The sequence below is a fragment of the Panthera pardus genome, unplaced genomic scaffold, assembly GCF_024362965.1.
Source record: "Panthera pardus isolate Hobbes unplaced genomic scaffold, ASM2436296v1 HiC_scaffold_8, whole genome shotgun sequence".
Classification (NCBI taxonomy): Eukaryota; Metazoa; Chordata; class Mammalia; order Carnivora; family Felidae; genus Panthera; species Panthera pardus.
This window is the reverse complement of record NW_026527013.1, coordinates 61,506,666-61,523,706: the sequence shown is the minus strand read 5'-3', so window position 1 is coordinate 61,523,706 and position 17,041 is coordinate 61,506,666. Positions and strand designations below refer to the sequence as shown.

At 52.9% G+C, this 17,041-nt stretch overlaps 1 protein-coding gene across 5 annotated transcripts in view; it reads right to left on the bottom strand.

The window, feature by feature from the left end:
• The window catches only part of OGDH (oxoglutarate dehydrogenase), a 65,827-nt gene that overhangs the window by 1,630 nt on the left and 47,156 nt on the right, over nt 1-17,041 (bottom strand). For all 5 annotated transcript variants that reach the window (XM_019450918.2, XM_019450921.2, XM_053898361.1 and 2 more), the window contains 11 exons: nt 14,183-14,311; nt 5,242-5,421; nt 4,785-4,937; nt 4,185-4,287; nt 3,941-4,069; nt 3,669-3,819; nt 3,301-3,428; nt 3,018-3,196; nt 2,554-2,625; nt 2,126-2,254; nt 1,707-1,779 (listed from right to left, as the gene is read on the bottom strand). In XM_019450918.2, the coding sequence (XP_019306463.1) occupies nt 1,707-1,779; nt 2,126-2,254; nt 2,554-2,625; nt 3,018-3,196; nt 3,301-3,428; nt 3,669-3,819; nt 3,941-4,069; nt 4,185-4,287; nt 4,785-4,937; nt 5,242-5,421; nt 14,183-14,311 (1,426 nt within the window). The remainder of the gene's footprint in view (nt 1-1,706; nt 1,780-2,125; nt 2,255-2,553; nt 2,626-3,017; nt 3,197-3,300; nt 3,429-3,668; nt 3,820-3,940; nt 4,070-4,184; nt 4,288-4,784; nt 4,938-5,241; nt 5,422-14,182; nt 14,312-17,041) is intronic.

Genomic DNA, 17,041 nt, shown 5'->3' with positions numbered 1-17,041 from the left:
AGCCTGGGGGAGGGGGCCCTGGAATCGCTCCGGACCCAGAGCGCCTTGAGAAGCACATCGTGTGCAGTGCATAGTAGGCAAGGCCAGCCCCAGACAGCAAGCAACACCGGTTCCTTCCTCCCAACAGGAGGGCAATGAACTCTGCTCACTCGGCTCAGATTCCCCACGAGGTACAAACACCGAACCTTCCGCACAGCTGGAACACATACTCAGCTTTCCAGCGCTGGCCCGGCCAGGAGAACCAGACTGCCCTCTGGAAGGGGCATCCAGAAAAGGGTCTCACTTAGTGATACACACATGACACATGCACAATCGTGCTACAGGAACTTTGCCTGTGGAATATAGGCCAGATACAAAAAGCCCACCACGAGCACCAGACTTGGGGGTGACAGAGCTCTTCCTCTAAGACCAGGAAGAAGACAAGGACGCCCACGGCCACCACTCCTGCCCAACCTCATGCTGGAAGTCTCAGCCAGACCAGTGAGGGGAGAAAGGAAAATGAGAGGCCTCTGAACTGGAAAAGGAAAAGGTAAAACAATCGGTGTGTAGATGGCCAAAACCCTAGAGATTAGAATAAACCAACCCGGCAAAGTTGCAGGATAAAAACGTCCATACTCAGTGCTCAGTTGCATTTCTGCAGACTAACAACGACTAATCCAAACACGAACAAGAAAGCCCATGTGCACCAGCATCAATGGGATAACTGGAGACGGTGAGGACTTGGGATAAAAACTGTAAGGTGCTGCTGAAAAGCACTGAAGACACAAGTGAACGAAGACGCGTGTTCTGGGGGTCAGGCTTATTGCTATTCCGTAGTAACCTCCACACACCAAGAACCACAATTCAACAAGGCAAACAGCCTAACTCAAACTCAGGCGAAACCACGCACAGATGCTTATCCAAAGTGGACGCCCAGATAGCCAGCAGATGTGCGTGAGGGGGCTCAGCATCACTGTCACACAAGTGTAGAGACGAGCTCTGGCGGGCTGAATGTGAGATGGCGCGGCTGCTGTGGACAACAGTTCCTCAAAATCCCACGAACAGAATTACGTGGGTCCCTGCCTCGGGGATGCGCCCGAGTGAGTGGAAAGCAGACTCCAGAAGAGGCGTCTGTACACCCACGTCCACAGAAGCGTCACTCTCAACTGCTCGAACGTGGGAGCAACACCATGTGCACCAAAGGATGAACAGTCCACTCGAGCGGACCGCCCAGACAAGGTAGGTCAACAGCCACAGGGCAGAAACGGTCCCGGCACCTGCTCTGTGACGCCTGCGGGGCAAGGACGGGAGCACAAATGGCCAGACACAGGAGGACATGAGCTGCGCAGCTGCACCCGCGTGCAGGGCCCCTACAGGGTGACCCAGGCACAGCAGCAGGGTGGTAGCCACCGGGTCTGGGGGGGTTCAAACAGACTGGGGAGGCTTCACCTCGACTCAAGATGAAGGCAGCTGCCTGGCCCAGGGGCCTGGGGTCTCTGGGGGTCTCTGTGGGTCTCATGGCAGGTCCCCCTCCTCAGAGTGGGGGAGGTCTTAGCTGACTTGCTCTGCCACCTCTGAAGGAGGCCTGGGGCGCCCAGGCGAAGGCTGCAGACGGGGGCGGGGGCACAACACCCAAGCGCAAACTCTGGGTTCTGGGCCGTCGCGTTCGCTGGTGTGTGTGCAACGACCGCAGGAGACCGTCGCCACCCCACCCCTGGCACACTCACCTGAGAGCATCTCGTCGAAGCTGGTTCTGGCCTCGGGATGCCGCAGCAGGGACTTGGGGGTGAAGATGATGAGCTGGAATGGAGGAGCACAGGCCCGTGATGGGTCAGGCCCCATGGGGTCCAGAAGGAGGCCCACTGTGTGGCCAGGAGCCCCGCATCCACTCTCCCAGCTGCGCTGAGTGCCGGCACCCTGGCCCTGGGCCCCCAGCCTCTCCTCGGGGTCCCCACCCACAGCCAGGCTCTGTGGACTGTGGGTCCTTCACACCCACTTCCCCTTTAACACCCCGCCCAGGAGCCCGCTCGCTGGGACCCTGCCTGGTGTAGCACCCACTATCCCCTACCCACAGGTCCATCCCCCTGCTGGGCAGGGGCCCTGGACTCCTGAGGCCCGGCCTCTGGGCAGGGACGCCCTGACTGACCGGCTTCCGGAAGGGCAGGAGGATCTGCCGCCGCAGCACATGGAAGAAGTTGCCGGGCGTGGAGCAGTTGACGACGATCCAGTTGCAGTCGTATAGCTGGTTTATGTCGAAGTTGGCTTCCTCCAGGTTCTGCAGCATGAGGGAGAGGCCCCAGCCCTGCCTCAGGCACCATGGCTGCCCTGGCAGGGTGCGCGCACGAGGGGACCCCACCAGGAGCTCTGGCAGCAGCCACACGCTCTCGTTGGGGTTCTGTGTCCTGTTCCCTCCCTCCCTCCGTCAGTCCTGAAATCACCAGAACTTTCCTCTACAGCATCTGCCTGAACCCATCTGCGCACAGCTGCTCCTTGCAGCCCCCGAGGCAGCACCCACAGCAGCAGGACAGAGCCTCTCACTCCGGGGTGGGGGTGGGGGGAGGGTGCTCTACTCACCGGTAGGACGTCCGGGTCGTCATTGCACATCTGCAGGAACCGCTCTGGCCGGGCAGAGGAATGTTCTGGACCCTGGAACCAGACACACAAGTTACAGGCAGAAGGTGTATTTGCAATGTCTCTTCCTTAACGGACTTGGGTCATTTCTGGTCTGAAAAACACCAACTTCCATCAACCTGCTGGCATTTCGACCCCTTTCCTGCCCCCAGAGCATGGAGGGGTGCTTCTGTGTCAGGACAGGGCCCACAGCCTGGCTCCACACGGCTCCTCCTGTGGGGCCTCGGCAGTGAGGACAGTCCTTCTAGGCCCAGGGCAGGGACAGGGAGGTGGCAGGGCGTTTGAGCCGGTGTGACCCGCACCGGCACCCCTGCTTCCCTCCAGAGGTGGAATGGGACCTACCACCTGCCCTGGGGGGTAGGGGGAAGCAGACTGCACCCTGGGCAGGAGGGAGGGCGGGAACTCACCATGCCCTCCATGCCGTGGGGCAGCAGCAGCACGATGCCGTTCTGCCGCACCCACTTGGCCTGTCCTGGGCAGATGAACTGGTCGATGATGCACTGGGCCGTGTTGTGGAAGTCACCAAACTGTGCCTCCCAGAGGACCAGGGCGTTGGGACTGGCCATGGCAAAACCCAGCTCGAAGCCTGCAGAGCGCGGAGGAGGAGGGAGGAGGGAGGAGAGCGGACCTGAGCCTACAGGCGGGCGGGCAGGGGCAGCAAGGGCTGGGCCTGAGGGCCGTGGCACTCACCCAGGACCCCGTACTCAGACAGCGAGCTGTTGCACACGGTGTAGGGAGCCTGGTTGGGCCAGAGGTGGTTCATGGGGATGCAGGTCTTCTTGTCCACGTTCTGGTCATGGAGCACGTGGTGGCGGTGGCTGGGGTGGAACAGCACAGGGTAGACGCGGGAGTTGCAGGGCGTTGGACCGATGAGGAGACCCAGGCAGTAACCCGTTCTCAGCCGAAGTGCCCCCATCGGAGCAGGGAAGGGGTGTGTCTGGGCCAACAACGGGACTGCATGGCTGCTTCCCAGTAGTGATTTTCTTCTCAGGATAAATGCCAGGGCCCTCCCCTTCCGTCCCCTGCACTTCACTGGGGCCACGAGATCACGCAGTTACCTAAAAGTGCCTCGCTCCACGTCCTGGCCGCTCAGCCGGATGTGGATACCCTCCTTTAGGAGGGAGCCGAAAGCCATGTACTCTGCCAGGGCCCAGTCCACGGTCCTGTTCTTCACCAGCTCCCCACGTGTCTTCAGGATGCGGCTCAGCCCTGTAGAGACGACGCTCACCAGCTGCCCGTTATACCCCCTCGTGATGAGAGCTTGTGGTGTCTCCTCTGGCCCAGCCCCTGGGGTCCTGACTTGCCTCCCAGGGGGCAGAGGCTTCCTCACCTCCATGAATGGTGAAGTTCTCCACGGGCACGGAGCTGGCCACATTCCCGATGTGCGTCAGAATGTCCTCTGTCAGGCCCGTGGGCGGGCAGGTCATGCTCCTCGGCTGCCCGTCCAGGGTGAAGAAGCCTATGATGGGAGGCCCAGCTGACGCACAGCCACCACCGTCCCGGAACCAAACTGTGGGCCCTGGGGGCGCTGTGGGGGTGGGTGAGGGGCGCATGGTGACGTCCCCGCTGCTTACCGGGCCAGGGGGAGTCTAGCCAGTGCTTGATGTGCAGGATCTTCTCGTCCTTGGACCTGGTGAAGGCCTCCTCGCAGATCTTGTCGTACTTGGAGATCTCCTCCTGGAGGGCGGGGCACAGCACAGCTGTTGGGGGAGCTGCACAACAGGCCCCAGGGTCCCCGTGTGCACAACCACTCAGAGGCCAGCGAGGAGCTGCCGTCCTTTTCTACGCCCAGCACCTTCTTCTCCAAGTCTGGGGAGCCCCCACCCCCACCCCGCTGGCTTCCTTGCAAACTGGCCCAGTTCATATGACTTCTAGCACCACTGGGAGAGGGGAGGCCCGCCGCGCCACCCCATCGCCAGCCCTGACCTCCACACGGCCACCAAAGCCAGCCCTTCCTGCCTCTGTGCCCTGAGCATGGGCACGGGCCTCTCTTAACCTGTCAGGAGTGACCAGATCCACAACAGGCCCTTTACCTGCCCCTGCCCGCCCCCGGGCTCTCAGGACCCACCTCTTTTGTGAGCTCCCTGCAGCCGCAGGACAGTCAAGAAGTGACAGTTGTAAATATTGCACATGCTCTTACTTGGGGCCTCTGGCCGGCCGCACCTCATACTCACCTCGTACTCAGGCTGGTTGACCACGCCCTGGGACACCAGCAACTCCGCGTACTTCTGCAGCACTGGCTTCTGCTTGCGGATCTGCTTGTACATGAGCGGCTGCGTGAACATGGGCTCGTCCATCTCGTTGTGGCCATTGCGCCGGTAGCACACCTGGACACAGCCCAAGATGCCAGTGTCAGAAACACACAAGCGCCTGCCCCCAACTCCTGTGTGATGCCTCAGTGCACCTCCTCTAGAATTAGGGTCTATGTCTCCTTCACACCAGAGTTGCTCTGTCACAGGAGATGGAACAAGAGTGACCTGGGGACACCCTGGGATGAGACCCCAGCTACTTTCTTTCCCGGGCATGGCTCACCCAGGCTGGAGCCTCAGGAGCTCTGGGGAGGAGCGGCAAGGCGAACCTGCACCAGGGAGCCCGGCCCTTCTCTCCCTGGCGCAGACAGGGGTGGCTCACCAGGTCCACCACCACGTCCTTGTGGAATGTGCTCCTCCACTCGGCTGCCACCTTGCACACGTACATGACGGCCTCTGGGTCGTCCGCGTTCACGTGGAAAATGGGGGCATTCACGACGCGGGCCACGTCAGTGGGGTAGGGTGAGGAGCGGGCCATGCGCGGGTCTGTGGTGAAGCCGATCTGCAAGGGACACCCAGGCAGGGTGGGCAGAGCGCCACCAGCTGGCGGCCACCCGGTTGCACCAGCCCCACCAGGTCCCCAAGTACCTGTTTAGGGTTACTTATTTATTTATTTGTAAATTTACATCCTTATTTTTTTAATGTTTACTCATTTCTGAGAGAGAGAGAGAGCATGCGCGCGAGAGCGAGCGGGGGAGGGGCAGAGAAAGAGGGAGATACAGAATCCGAAGCAGGATCCAGGCTCCGAGTTGTCAGCACAGAGCCCGACCTGGAGCTTGAACTCACAAGCTGTGAGATCATGACCTAAGCCGAAGTCAGACACTCAACTGACTGAGCCCCACAGGAACCCCTAGGTCTTTAAAAAATTTTTTTGTTGTTTCTTATTCTATGAACAAAATTCATACATGTTCAATATACAGAGTTTGGAAAACAGTATAAAAAAATGAAAAGTTAAACAAAGTTGTGTATCTTTCCACCAGCCAGTGGAAATATCTTGATGTTTTTCTTTGCACATGTACACATGTAACCTATGTTTAAAATTCTGAATGCTATTCTCTAACAGCCTATAATAACTAACCCTAACTTTACCGTAATCCCCACTTTTCCTCCTGAAGCATTCAGGGTTGAGTTGTAGAATTCCCATTTCCTAAAACAGGGACATGCCCTCACTAGCCTGAGCAGTTCCATGTCCTAAATACGTAACCTGACCCACGGTGTCCACACACACTGTGCCTGATGACCCACCTTTCTGCCCCCGGTCCAGCGTCCAATCCAGCACATCACCCCGTGCCAGTCTTGTCTCATCTGGAAGGCTCCCCACCTCCTCGGTTTTCCGAGGCACTGGCATTTGTCTATGTTGGTGGCCTGTGGTCAATCCGCTGTTGCTGGACACATTCTTACACAGGGTTGGTCCAGCAACATGGACTTCATGTGTGAACTCTCCCAGCAAAGAGAACTGAGGCACAGGGTGAGCACTGTGGACATTTCCGAACAGCAGTAAACTGCTCTTCAAAAGTGTGAGCATGCGTGTCTGTGCCCCACGCTCTTGCCAGCACAAATGAGTGCCCTGTGCTTCCTCTCACTGCACGGGGACTCTTTCTCTAAGACATCAGATATTCTAATGCTTATACGGCACTGCCTCCTATGGCTCTGCCAAAAGTTATGCAAAGGCTTCTATCGTCAGGCATATAGCTTATTTCCCACTCTTGTACCAACATGGTTTTGACACACACAGAAAAATATTTAGCTCCCGAAGCCTTCCTCAGGAGAGAATTTTAGAAGATTGAACCTGAGGCACGTTCTTAGCAAGACAAGGGCCAGGACGGCAGCCACTTCTCCTGCTACAGATCTTACCGACCCCACGCACGCCATCAACTGTGGCATCAGAATCAGTGAAGAGATTAAAGAAAACCCTTGCTAAACTGAAGCTCTTACAGAAGACTGGGCATCATTTATCACATGTTGCTTTCACATACTCTCCTTTATCACACTAGCTAAAGAGATGAGAAATAGAAACCGATGAGGATGTTAACTGATGACAGTTCTCATGGACACGTCTTCAACAGTCTCCTTGCCTGGGAAATGAGCACAGGGACTGGTGAGTTAGTGATCACAGCATGCGTGCCGTCTCTAGTGCCTCACAGGAAGGAAACTGCTCTGGAAGGTTAAGACCTCAGGCCCTCGGCTGCCCCCCACCCCAATGTCCGCCAGTTACTAGCTTCTGTGTCTTTAAGCACATACGGATGTGGGCACACACACGTGTGTGTGGAGACGGTGTGCTCTGTGGGTGTGCACGCACACAGATGTAGGGAGATAGGTGTTTACACACAATACCTTTCTGCACGTAACAGATCTTGTAGGTCATTTCAACAGTGTATGAAACAGTTGAAACAGTTTCACTGCGTGGTATTAATCACTTCGATAACTTAGGTCAGTGCTTATTCGTGGGCCAGGCACTATTCTGAGCATTTCATGTATATTAATTTTCATGCGTTAATTCATGTAAGCCGTATGACACACATGTGGGTACACCATAAATTATGTAACCAGCTCCCCATTGATCTAGGGATGGAAATTTTCATGTCTGGTCTTGTTGCATTAGCGATGTCTTTAAAGACATCGTGAGGGCACCAGTGGGAAGACCCCACTGACTGGAACTGCTGGTGTGAGAGCCAGAGACCCTGAGGTCAGCCCTGGCTGGAGCCCTGTCTCCCTCAGCCCTGCGGCTGGTCCCCAGCTGGAACAGAGCTGGGTTGCTGAAGTTCTTCCTGTCACTCCACTGAGACCGGATTTCTGGTTGTTAGCACCCATGGTGCCGACTCTGCTGTCACATTCTTGCTGTGTGAATCATTCGCTCACAGGAAGGGAGCCCTCATGCTTCCTGGGCCTTCTATCTTCTGGGCTACACGGGCCCAGCTTCCTGGGAGGGTAGTTTCCAGACACTGCCATCCTAGGACACTCTCCCCTGGATCCGGCCTCAGGCAGGTGCAACCAGGATGCTTAGCTTTCTGTCACAAGAAGTCTGACACACCCAAGGCCTACCTGTACCGTTTCTGTGTAACGTGATTCTTAAATCGGAATGTTATTAAATGTTTCTATTGCAGAGAAGGAGGGTTTCACCCCAGTGATTTAAGAAACCAGGAAGAGAGGCTACATTAAATCCAAAGCAAATAGAAGGAAAGGAACAACAAAGAGCAGAAATCAATGAACTAGAAAAACAGGAAAATACAGAAAATGCAATGAAGCCAAAGCTGTCCCTTTGGAAACAACAACCAATCTACAACCACAGCAATTGAAAACAAAAAGAGAAAAGACACGAATTATCAATATCAGGAATGAGATAAGGGATTCCAGGACAGATGCTAATAACAGAACATCACAAACTCTAAGGACACAAATTGTAATTGTACGACTTACATGAAAGAAATTACCATAGCTCACTCAAGAACAAACAGACCTGGAGAGTCTTATGTATACTAAAGAAATGGAATTTATACTTAAAAGAAATGTTCTCATAGGGACTTGCACTTCTGGAAGATGAAGGAGGTGAACCTTTCCCTATTCTTCCTACCAAGGACAATGGAAGCCCCAGGACATTATCTGTAGAGTAAACATAAAACTCTGAAGGTACAGAAGTCAGACTAGCCAGGAACCATAGGGCCCGAGGAGTGACTCAATGACAGGTCCCAGGACGTCTCCTCCTATACCCTGGGCTGGGTGCTGGAGCAGGTTGCTTGGCAACACCAGCAGGGGGAGCCTGGGTGGCTCAGTTGGGTAAGTGTCAGCCTTCTTGGTTTTGGCTCAGGTATGATCTGACGGTTCATGGGTTCGAGCCCCTCGCTGGGCTCTGTGTTGGCAGTGCAGAGCGTGCTTGGGATCCTCTCTCTCTTTCACTCTCTGCTCCTCTCTTGCTTGCACGGTCTCTTGTCTCTCAAAATAAATAAACTAAAAAAACTCCCAAAAACAAAAAACAAAACACCAGCAGGCACAGGCAGGAAAGCCAGAGGACCAAGACACTATTAGACAATTGCCACCCTGCTGCAGCCAGCCCACAGAAAACACCGTGGCCCTTCCCCACCCCCACCCAAGATGCCTAGGAGGTGGGCCTCACAGAAGATTTAAGTAAGATCGGAGTCTCACAACAAAATGCTCAAAACATCCCAATGTCATTTGAAAACCAGTGGAATGTTACACCAACACCTGGGAAAACCTCATGGAGTAAGAGAAAGCAATCGGCAGTCAGCACCACGATGACACACGTTAGAATCACCTCACAAAGACATCACAAAAGATGTCAGGAAAATACTTCGATGAAATTACGAACATGCCTGGCATGCGTGAAAAAAATAAAAGCTCTCAGCAAAGACACAGGAGACATAAAGAGAACTAAGTGGAAGTTTAGAACTTAAAAGTAAAGGAAATTGGGGGAAAACCCTGAATATTGGTCTGTATAGTGGAACAGGGCAGAGAGGAAAGAATCAGTGACCTTGGGATCACCCCAAATCTCAAGAAATAGAGACTGAAGGGCACCATGAACAAAGCCTCAGGAAAAGTGGGCTCTAACAATGTGTCTGACGTTGGTGCTGCTGGAGACCCAGAAAGAGGGGGTGGGGCTTAATAAATGTCTGAAGTAAGAGACACTGTCTGCAGAAATAAACATAAAAGAGGGGGTGAGAGACCTGTCCTCTGGAAACTGAGGACATTCTGATGAAAGACACTGATTATGACACAAATAGAAAGATATACCATGCTCATGGATTGGCAAAATAAATATTAAAATGTCCAAACTGCCCAAAGCCACCTACAAATTTAATTCAATCCCTATATAAATACCAGTGGCATTTTTCACAGAAATAGAGCAACAAATCCTAAAATTTAGATGGAACTACAAGACCACGAAGAGCCAAAACAGTATTGAGAAGGAAGAACCAAGCTAGAGGCACCACATTCCCTGATTTCAAATGATACTACAAAGTGTAATGATCAAAACAGTGGTCCTGTCATAAAAACAGACACATAGACCAATGACAGAATGGAGAGCCCAGAAATAAACCCATGCCTCTATGGTCAATTAAGTTATGACAAAGGAGCCAAAAATATACAATGAGGAAAGGACAGTCTTTTCAACAAACGGCATTGGGAAAACTGCACGGCTACATGCAAAAGAATGAAACCAGACCACATTCTTCCATCACACACAAAATAAACTCAAAACAAAGACTTGAATGTAAGGCCTGAAAACCATAAAACTCCTGGAAGAAAACACAGGCTGCAAGCTCTTGGATGTTAGTCTTAGTGACTTTTTGGAAATGACACCAAAAGCAAAGAAAACAAAAGCAAAAATCAACAAGTGGGGCTCTATCAAACTAAAAGTTTCTGCACAGCGAAGGAAACCATTACCACAATGAGAAGGCAGCCATGGAATGGGAGAAAATATTTACAAACTGTATATCAAATTGTATATATGGGATTCATACTCCAAATACATTAAGAACTGATACAACTCAGCAAAAAACAATCCAATTAAAAAACAGGCAGAGGATCTGCACAGATATTTCCCCAAAGAAGACATCCAGATGCCAACAGACACATGAAAACATGCTCCATATCACTCATCATCAGGAAAATACAAATCAAAACCACAATGAGATACCACCTCACACCTGTCTGAATGGCGAAAATCAACAACTCAGGAAGCAACAGGTGTTGGCGAGGATGCAGAGAAAGGGGAGCCCTCGTTCACTGCTGGTGGGAACGCAGACTGGTGCAGTCACTCCGGAAAACAGTACTGAGGTTCCTCAGAAAGTTAACAATGGAACTACCTTATGACCCAGTAATTCCACTTCTGCGTATTATCTGAAGAAAACAAAATCACTAATTCAAAAAGATACATGCACCCCTATGTTTACTGCAGATTTATTTACAATAGCCAAGACATGTAAACAATCCAGGTAGCCATCAACGGATGAATGGATAAAGAAGATGTAATATATATACAATGGAAAATTATTAGGAAATCAAAGAAGGAGGGGCGCCTGGGTGGCTCTGTCGGTTAAGTGTCCCACTTTGGCTCAGGTCATGATCTCGAGGTTCATGAATTTGAGCTCTGCATCAGGCTCTGTGCTGACAGCACAGAGCCTGCTTCCTATCCTCTGATCCTCTGCCCATCCTCGTCTCTCTGCCCCTCCCCTCCTGCTCTCAAAAATAAATAAACATAAAAAAAAAAACCCAAAAACAAATCAAAGAAAGAAATCTTGTCATCTGTGACAACACGCATGGACCTTGAGGGCATTTCGCTAAGTGAAATAAGTTGAAGACAAATACTGTATGAACTCCTTTGTATGCGGAATTTAAAACAAAACCAAACCCAAACTCATAGAGAACGTTTTGGTGGTTGCCAGAGGTGGGAGTGGGGAGGAGCATGGGTAAAAGGAGTGAAGGTGGTTTGGAAAAAAAGATACAATGTTTGAAAATTCCCCAAATTTGTCAAAAGATACAAATCTACAGATTCAAGCAGCTGAATGATGCCACGTCACGTGTCACGTGGGTGGGGGAAAGACGGTCTTCTTCACAGGTGGTGAGGTGTAAGGCAAGCCCCCCCCTCCTTGCCTCACACGCAAAAGTTAACTCCAGGGGGTCACAGACATAAGAGCTTAGAAGGAAACAAAGGAGGAAAAGTACAAAACTTTCGGGCTTCAAAAAACAACTCAAGAAAGTGAAAAAGCCATAAAGTAAGAGGAAACATTTGCAAATCATTTATCTGATAAAGGGCTTGTATCCACAATATATGAAGAATTCTCACAACTCATAACAAAGAATCCAATTTACAAATGGGCAGAAAATCTTTGTGGATATTTCTCCAAAGATCTACAAATGGCCAATAAACACATGTGAAAATGCTCAACATCGTCAGTCATTAGGGAAATGCAAAAACCAGTTCACACCCTCTTTGATGGCTGAGACAGAAGGGAGACAGTAAGAAGTGTGAGAGAAGACCCGGGAAAGTGGGAGCCCTCAGACACTGTGGACGTGGGGGGAATGGCGGCCTCCTGGGAAAACAGTCTGTGGGGTCCTCCAGAGGGTACTCAGAGCTACCATGTGACCCCACAACCCCGCTCCTGGTACGTGCCACACAGAAGCCTGCGCCCGAAGCAGCGTTATGTGTATCAGCCAGGAGGTACAAACGGTCCAAATGTCCGTCAACAGACACGTGGGTGGACAGCACTTGATAAAGCCACAGGACAGCTATCCACGGCCATCACAAGGATGAAGTCCTGACTATGATGTGGCTAATGGCTGTGTAGGCCTGGGGAGCACGGGGGGCAAGCATGTGACACCTAAGAGACACAGAGTTTCTTCAGACAACGTGATGCTCTACAAGAGTGAGGACACCAGAAGCCGCTGTCTGCTGTGGGGATCCCAGCTCAGTAAAGCTGCTGAGACAGAGAAAACGTGGAGCAAAGCCCCAACAGGGTGGACGGGAAGAAATCAGGTGCCATGCAATCGAGCCCTGAACGCAAAGACAAGGGAAAGGCCTTCCCATGGCCAACACTCTGGGCCACCAAGCCTCCTGCCAGCAAATTCCACTCAGTGTTTACAGAGGAAGTTAACACCCACTCTACACAGGCTTTTCCAGAAAACAGAAGATGAGGGAGAAGTTCCAAGCTTACTTTATGAGGCCAGCGTTACCCTGCACAGCCAGACCAGGCTGACACGGCCAGAACACCACAGAGCCACGTGGTGTGTGAGCGGACACAAGAGTCCCACGCTCAGAGTGGATTCACTGTCCGCAAACCAGTTGACCATCTTCAGAGACGCAGAAAAGCATCTACTAAGAAACACCAGCCCCTTGTGATAAATACTGCCTACAAACTGGGAACCGCCTGCAAAGGCACGGACAGAAAACCTACTGCAAGCACCACACTTAGCGGCCAAGACTGAGCACTTTTGTCCTAAATGGGGAACAAGGAAGGGACGTCTTCCCTCCCCCCTCCACGCTCTGCTTACATCCTGGCCGCACAACAGGAAAGAGAAACACGAGGTGTTTACGTATGTAGGTTGGACACAAAGAAACAAAACGGTCGCCAAGACAGGGCTGTTAATACAGAAATTCCAAACTATCACAAAAAAATTAGTAAAAGCGAGTTTAATAAAGTTGTGGGATAAAAAACGCAAAACTGAACTCTATTTCTATATCCTAGTAACACCTGGATATTAAAGTGTTTAAAAAGTACCCTTTATGATAGCCCCCAAACAGTGAAATATTTAGGTGTCTCACAAAACACGTGCAGGATCTACACTTGGAGGATTACAAAATACCTAGACAGAAATTAAAAAGAATCAAAATAATGGAGAGATTTACATATTCTCAGATCAGAAGGCTCAGTGTTGTTGCAGCTGTGGCCCCTCCCTAGCGGACATACCTGCCAGCGCACTTCTAATCACAATACCAGAGCTTTGTGGAAACTGACAAGCTGCTTCTACAGTTTGGATGAAAAGGCTACCAACTTAGAAAAGCCAGAACAATGTGAAGAAGGAAGGAAGCCGGAGGACTCCCACGGCGGCCTCCAGACACACAGCAGAGCTACGTCATCAACGTGGTGTCAGCAGAAGGGACACACGCACATCAGTAGAAAAGAACAGAGGCAGAACAGACCTGCAGTCACGTGGTCAATTCATTTGACAGTCCTTTCCACAGACTGTACCGGAACAAGTGGATATCTACACCCACCTCGAAACTCCAAATACATCACAGACTACACCCTATAGAAAAGATGAAACTGTAAAACTTCCAGATGGGGGAAAATCTTCGTGACCTCGGCAAGGCAAAGTTTCTTTAGATCTGACATCAAAAACATGATCCAGGGGTGCCTGGGTGGCTCAGTCGGTTGAGCGTCTGACTTTGGCTCAGGTCATGCTTTCACAGTTCATGGATTTGAGCCCAGTGTCAGGCTCTGTGCTTTTGCAGGGTCCTTGGTCCCCCCTCCCCTTCCCCTGCTTGTGCCCTCTCTCTCAAAAATAAACAAACATTAAAAAAAAAAAAAAAAAAAGAAAAAAGACAATGCATTGTCCACATTCTTATAAAAAGACATGTATCTTTATAATCAGAAAAGAGCAACTATGCTAAAAAACTGACACACGCCACCCTAGGTAAGACTAATATGAGCACAAGGGCCCTTGGGAGGGTCTGACCACAAACCCGATGCTGTGGCCTCAGTGGTCTCTGCCACCAAGATGCAGAGGCTGCCTGGAGCCCGGGTTACCTGGTTGTTGACGACCACGTGGACGGTGCCGTGAGTTGTGTAGGACGGCAGGTCGCTCAGATGGAAGGTCTCGTACACGATGCCCTGGCCGGCGAAGGCAGCATCTCCATGCAGAAGGATGGACATGACCTATACACGTGCAGAGAACACCCCAAATCTGACAGAGCCCCGACCACCACATCCACAAGGCACCCCAGAGACAGTCACTTGTCTGCTTTCCCAAAAATAACGTTTTAAAAAAAATTTTTTCTTAAACGTTTATTTATTTTCGAGAGACAGACAGAGCGTGAGCAGGGGAGGGGCAGAAAGAGAGAAGGAGACACAGAATCCAAAGGAGGCACCAGGCTCTGAGCTGTCAGCACAGAGCCCGATGTGGGGCTGGAACTCATGAACCGAACCGTGAGATCATGACTGTAGCCAGTCAGTGGCTCAAATGACTGAGCCACCCAGGCACTCCCCAAAATAACGTGTTTTGAGACCATTTCAGACTTAGAAGAAGTGGCAGAACACAAGACCCCCTAGACTTCTTCCAGTGTGTCTGTCCTGGATCTGCATACCTGTCACAGAGCCCACGGACCCCATGCTGAGCACAGCAGGTGGGACCCTCCACCAGGGCAGCAATGCAGGCCGGGCCTTGACCGGGAGCAGCCCATTGCCCCTCCTGTGTCCACAGCCCAGACAGGCCCGGGGTTCTGGGGTGCTTCATGAACAGGCTCAGGAATGGCACCCTCTGTGCCAGGACACCTCAGCTGTGTCCCCCATTCACCCAGCCGTGTCCCCCGTTCACCCAACTGTGTCCCCCATTCACTCAGCATTTCCCCTGTGTCATGAGAAAGGTCTCTGTGAGGACCTCAGTACCCCGCTCCTCATCAAACTCTGCCTGGCTGTGGTCGCTCCAGCGTGTGTTTGCTGGGGTTCCAGAAGAGCCTTCCCTTCTCACCCTTTACGTGTGCTACTGCAGGTTCAGGAAGCCCTAGTCCGTCTGGGAGGCACCACGGGCTCACAGAGCCCTAGTCTGTCCAGGAGACTATAAACGATTAGTGTGATAGTGACTCCGTGGCGCCCACCATCCCAGATTTGGCATGGGAGCCCCGTGCCATATGGATGGGCTCCGTGGCTCCCGCGCCTCCTGCTCTCTGGCCAGGCGAGGTTCAGCCTCACGCTGCGTGGCCCCCGCACAGCCTGGAACCACATTTCTCTGGGAGCCTGCGTCCTTGAGCAGAGCACGGGATCCAAGATTAGTATTTGCACACAAGGGTGTCTCCTGGTGTCCGTGTCTCTGGCAGGATGGCAACACTGCCCCACGCCCTCCTCCCTGCATGTCTGTGAGCACCTCTTGCACCATGAGACACTGTTCCTGCCGCCTCGACATATCCCCAGCGCCCCTGCTCCTGACAGCCTCCCGTGTGTCTGTCCTCAGTGCCAGGAAGGGAAGGTCTGTGACGTCCTTCTTGGGGACAAAATCTAGATCTATTAAACAGAACCCTGCGTGTCCTGCCTCCAGATGCTCACGAGGACATGGGGATGGCGGACATGGTGCTAGGTTTGTGCAGGGGCCTGCTTGGTGCAGCTGGGGGGAAGGTCACGGGAGCCCTCCTCCCGTCGTGCTGTCTCTCCTGAACTGGTAAAGCCACACGGCTGTCCCAGAGGCTCCTTCGGCGTGGTGCTGCTTGCTGACGCCACAGGTGCCCAGCGTTCCTGGTGTCTGACAGCCCCCGGTGTCCCACACGGACCCTGGCAGGAGCGGGTCTCAGGGCAGCCACCCCTCTACACCAGGGGCCGCTTTCCCACAAACACCCAAAGGGCCAATAGGGCCAGACTCTGCCTTGGTCACGCCTACAGAGGTTACATGACTGTTCTTAAATGCCGAGTGACATGGTGTAACAGACCCCAGCCCGGCATCCTCAGCGGAACAGAAACTGCAGACGGTGGGGTCTAGGTTCATGGCCGAGGCGGGTGCGGGCTCACGCCTGGGCAGCAGCGCTCCCCAAGACCGGAGCCTCTCCTGGCCGCACATTGCACGGCAGGACCTATCAGTGCCGTCGCCTGGAGCACGTTACCTGTGCCTGACAGCTTTTGCCTGTTTCCTCCCTCTCTAGGATGCTCCCAGCACTCCCACTGAGTGCTGCTTTGGGGACAAACGAGGACACCACACGGAGCTTCCTGCCATCTCACTCCCTGCTCGGCTCCCAACGCCCCAGCGAGTGTCCTAGCCCAGGACAACGGAAATGCTGGAGGCAATGGTCATGCTGGCCTCCTCCCCATCCCTCCCCGGCCACCCTATCCTTGCCGGTCCCAGGGGCTGCATGGGGTCCCTTTCCACCTGGAGTGTGTACGGCACCGCCCAGGCCCCTAAGCCCCTGGGTGTGGCCTTCACATCCTGCCCCTTGTCTGCAGGGCATCCGTCAGCGCAGGAACCACTTCCTGTTGCCAATGCCTGGCCCAGACCCATCGCCGCTAACAATGTCCCTTGTCACCCTCTGCGTGTGGTACTAGTGAACCTATGGGATTTTGAATCACAGAACCTGGTAAACGAATGCTCGGCTCCACCTGTAATGAGCTTAACTCGTGTAAAGGTTGCCCTGGGCCAGCGGCCCCCTCTGCCCTCAGTGCCCTCGACAGGCCTCTACCCTAGCCCGTCTTCATCTCCAGAGAAGGTCCTTTTTTGGAAGACCAGCTTCACCACAGACGTGATGGTGGCAGCGGCCCCTCCAGCCCAGCCCTGTGCTCACCACCTGGGAGGGAGCACTCTGAAGGCAGGCCTGGGTCACCATATACAGGTCCCTTGAGGTCCACTCAGAATACTTTGTTAAATGCCAGAAACTCGAGGTCTGAGATACGACTGGGCCTGTGAGCCCA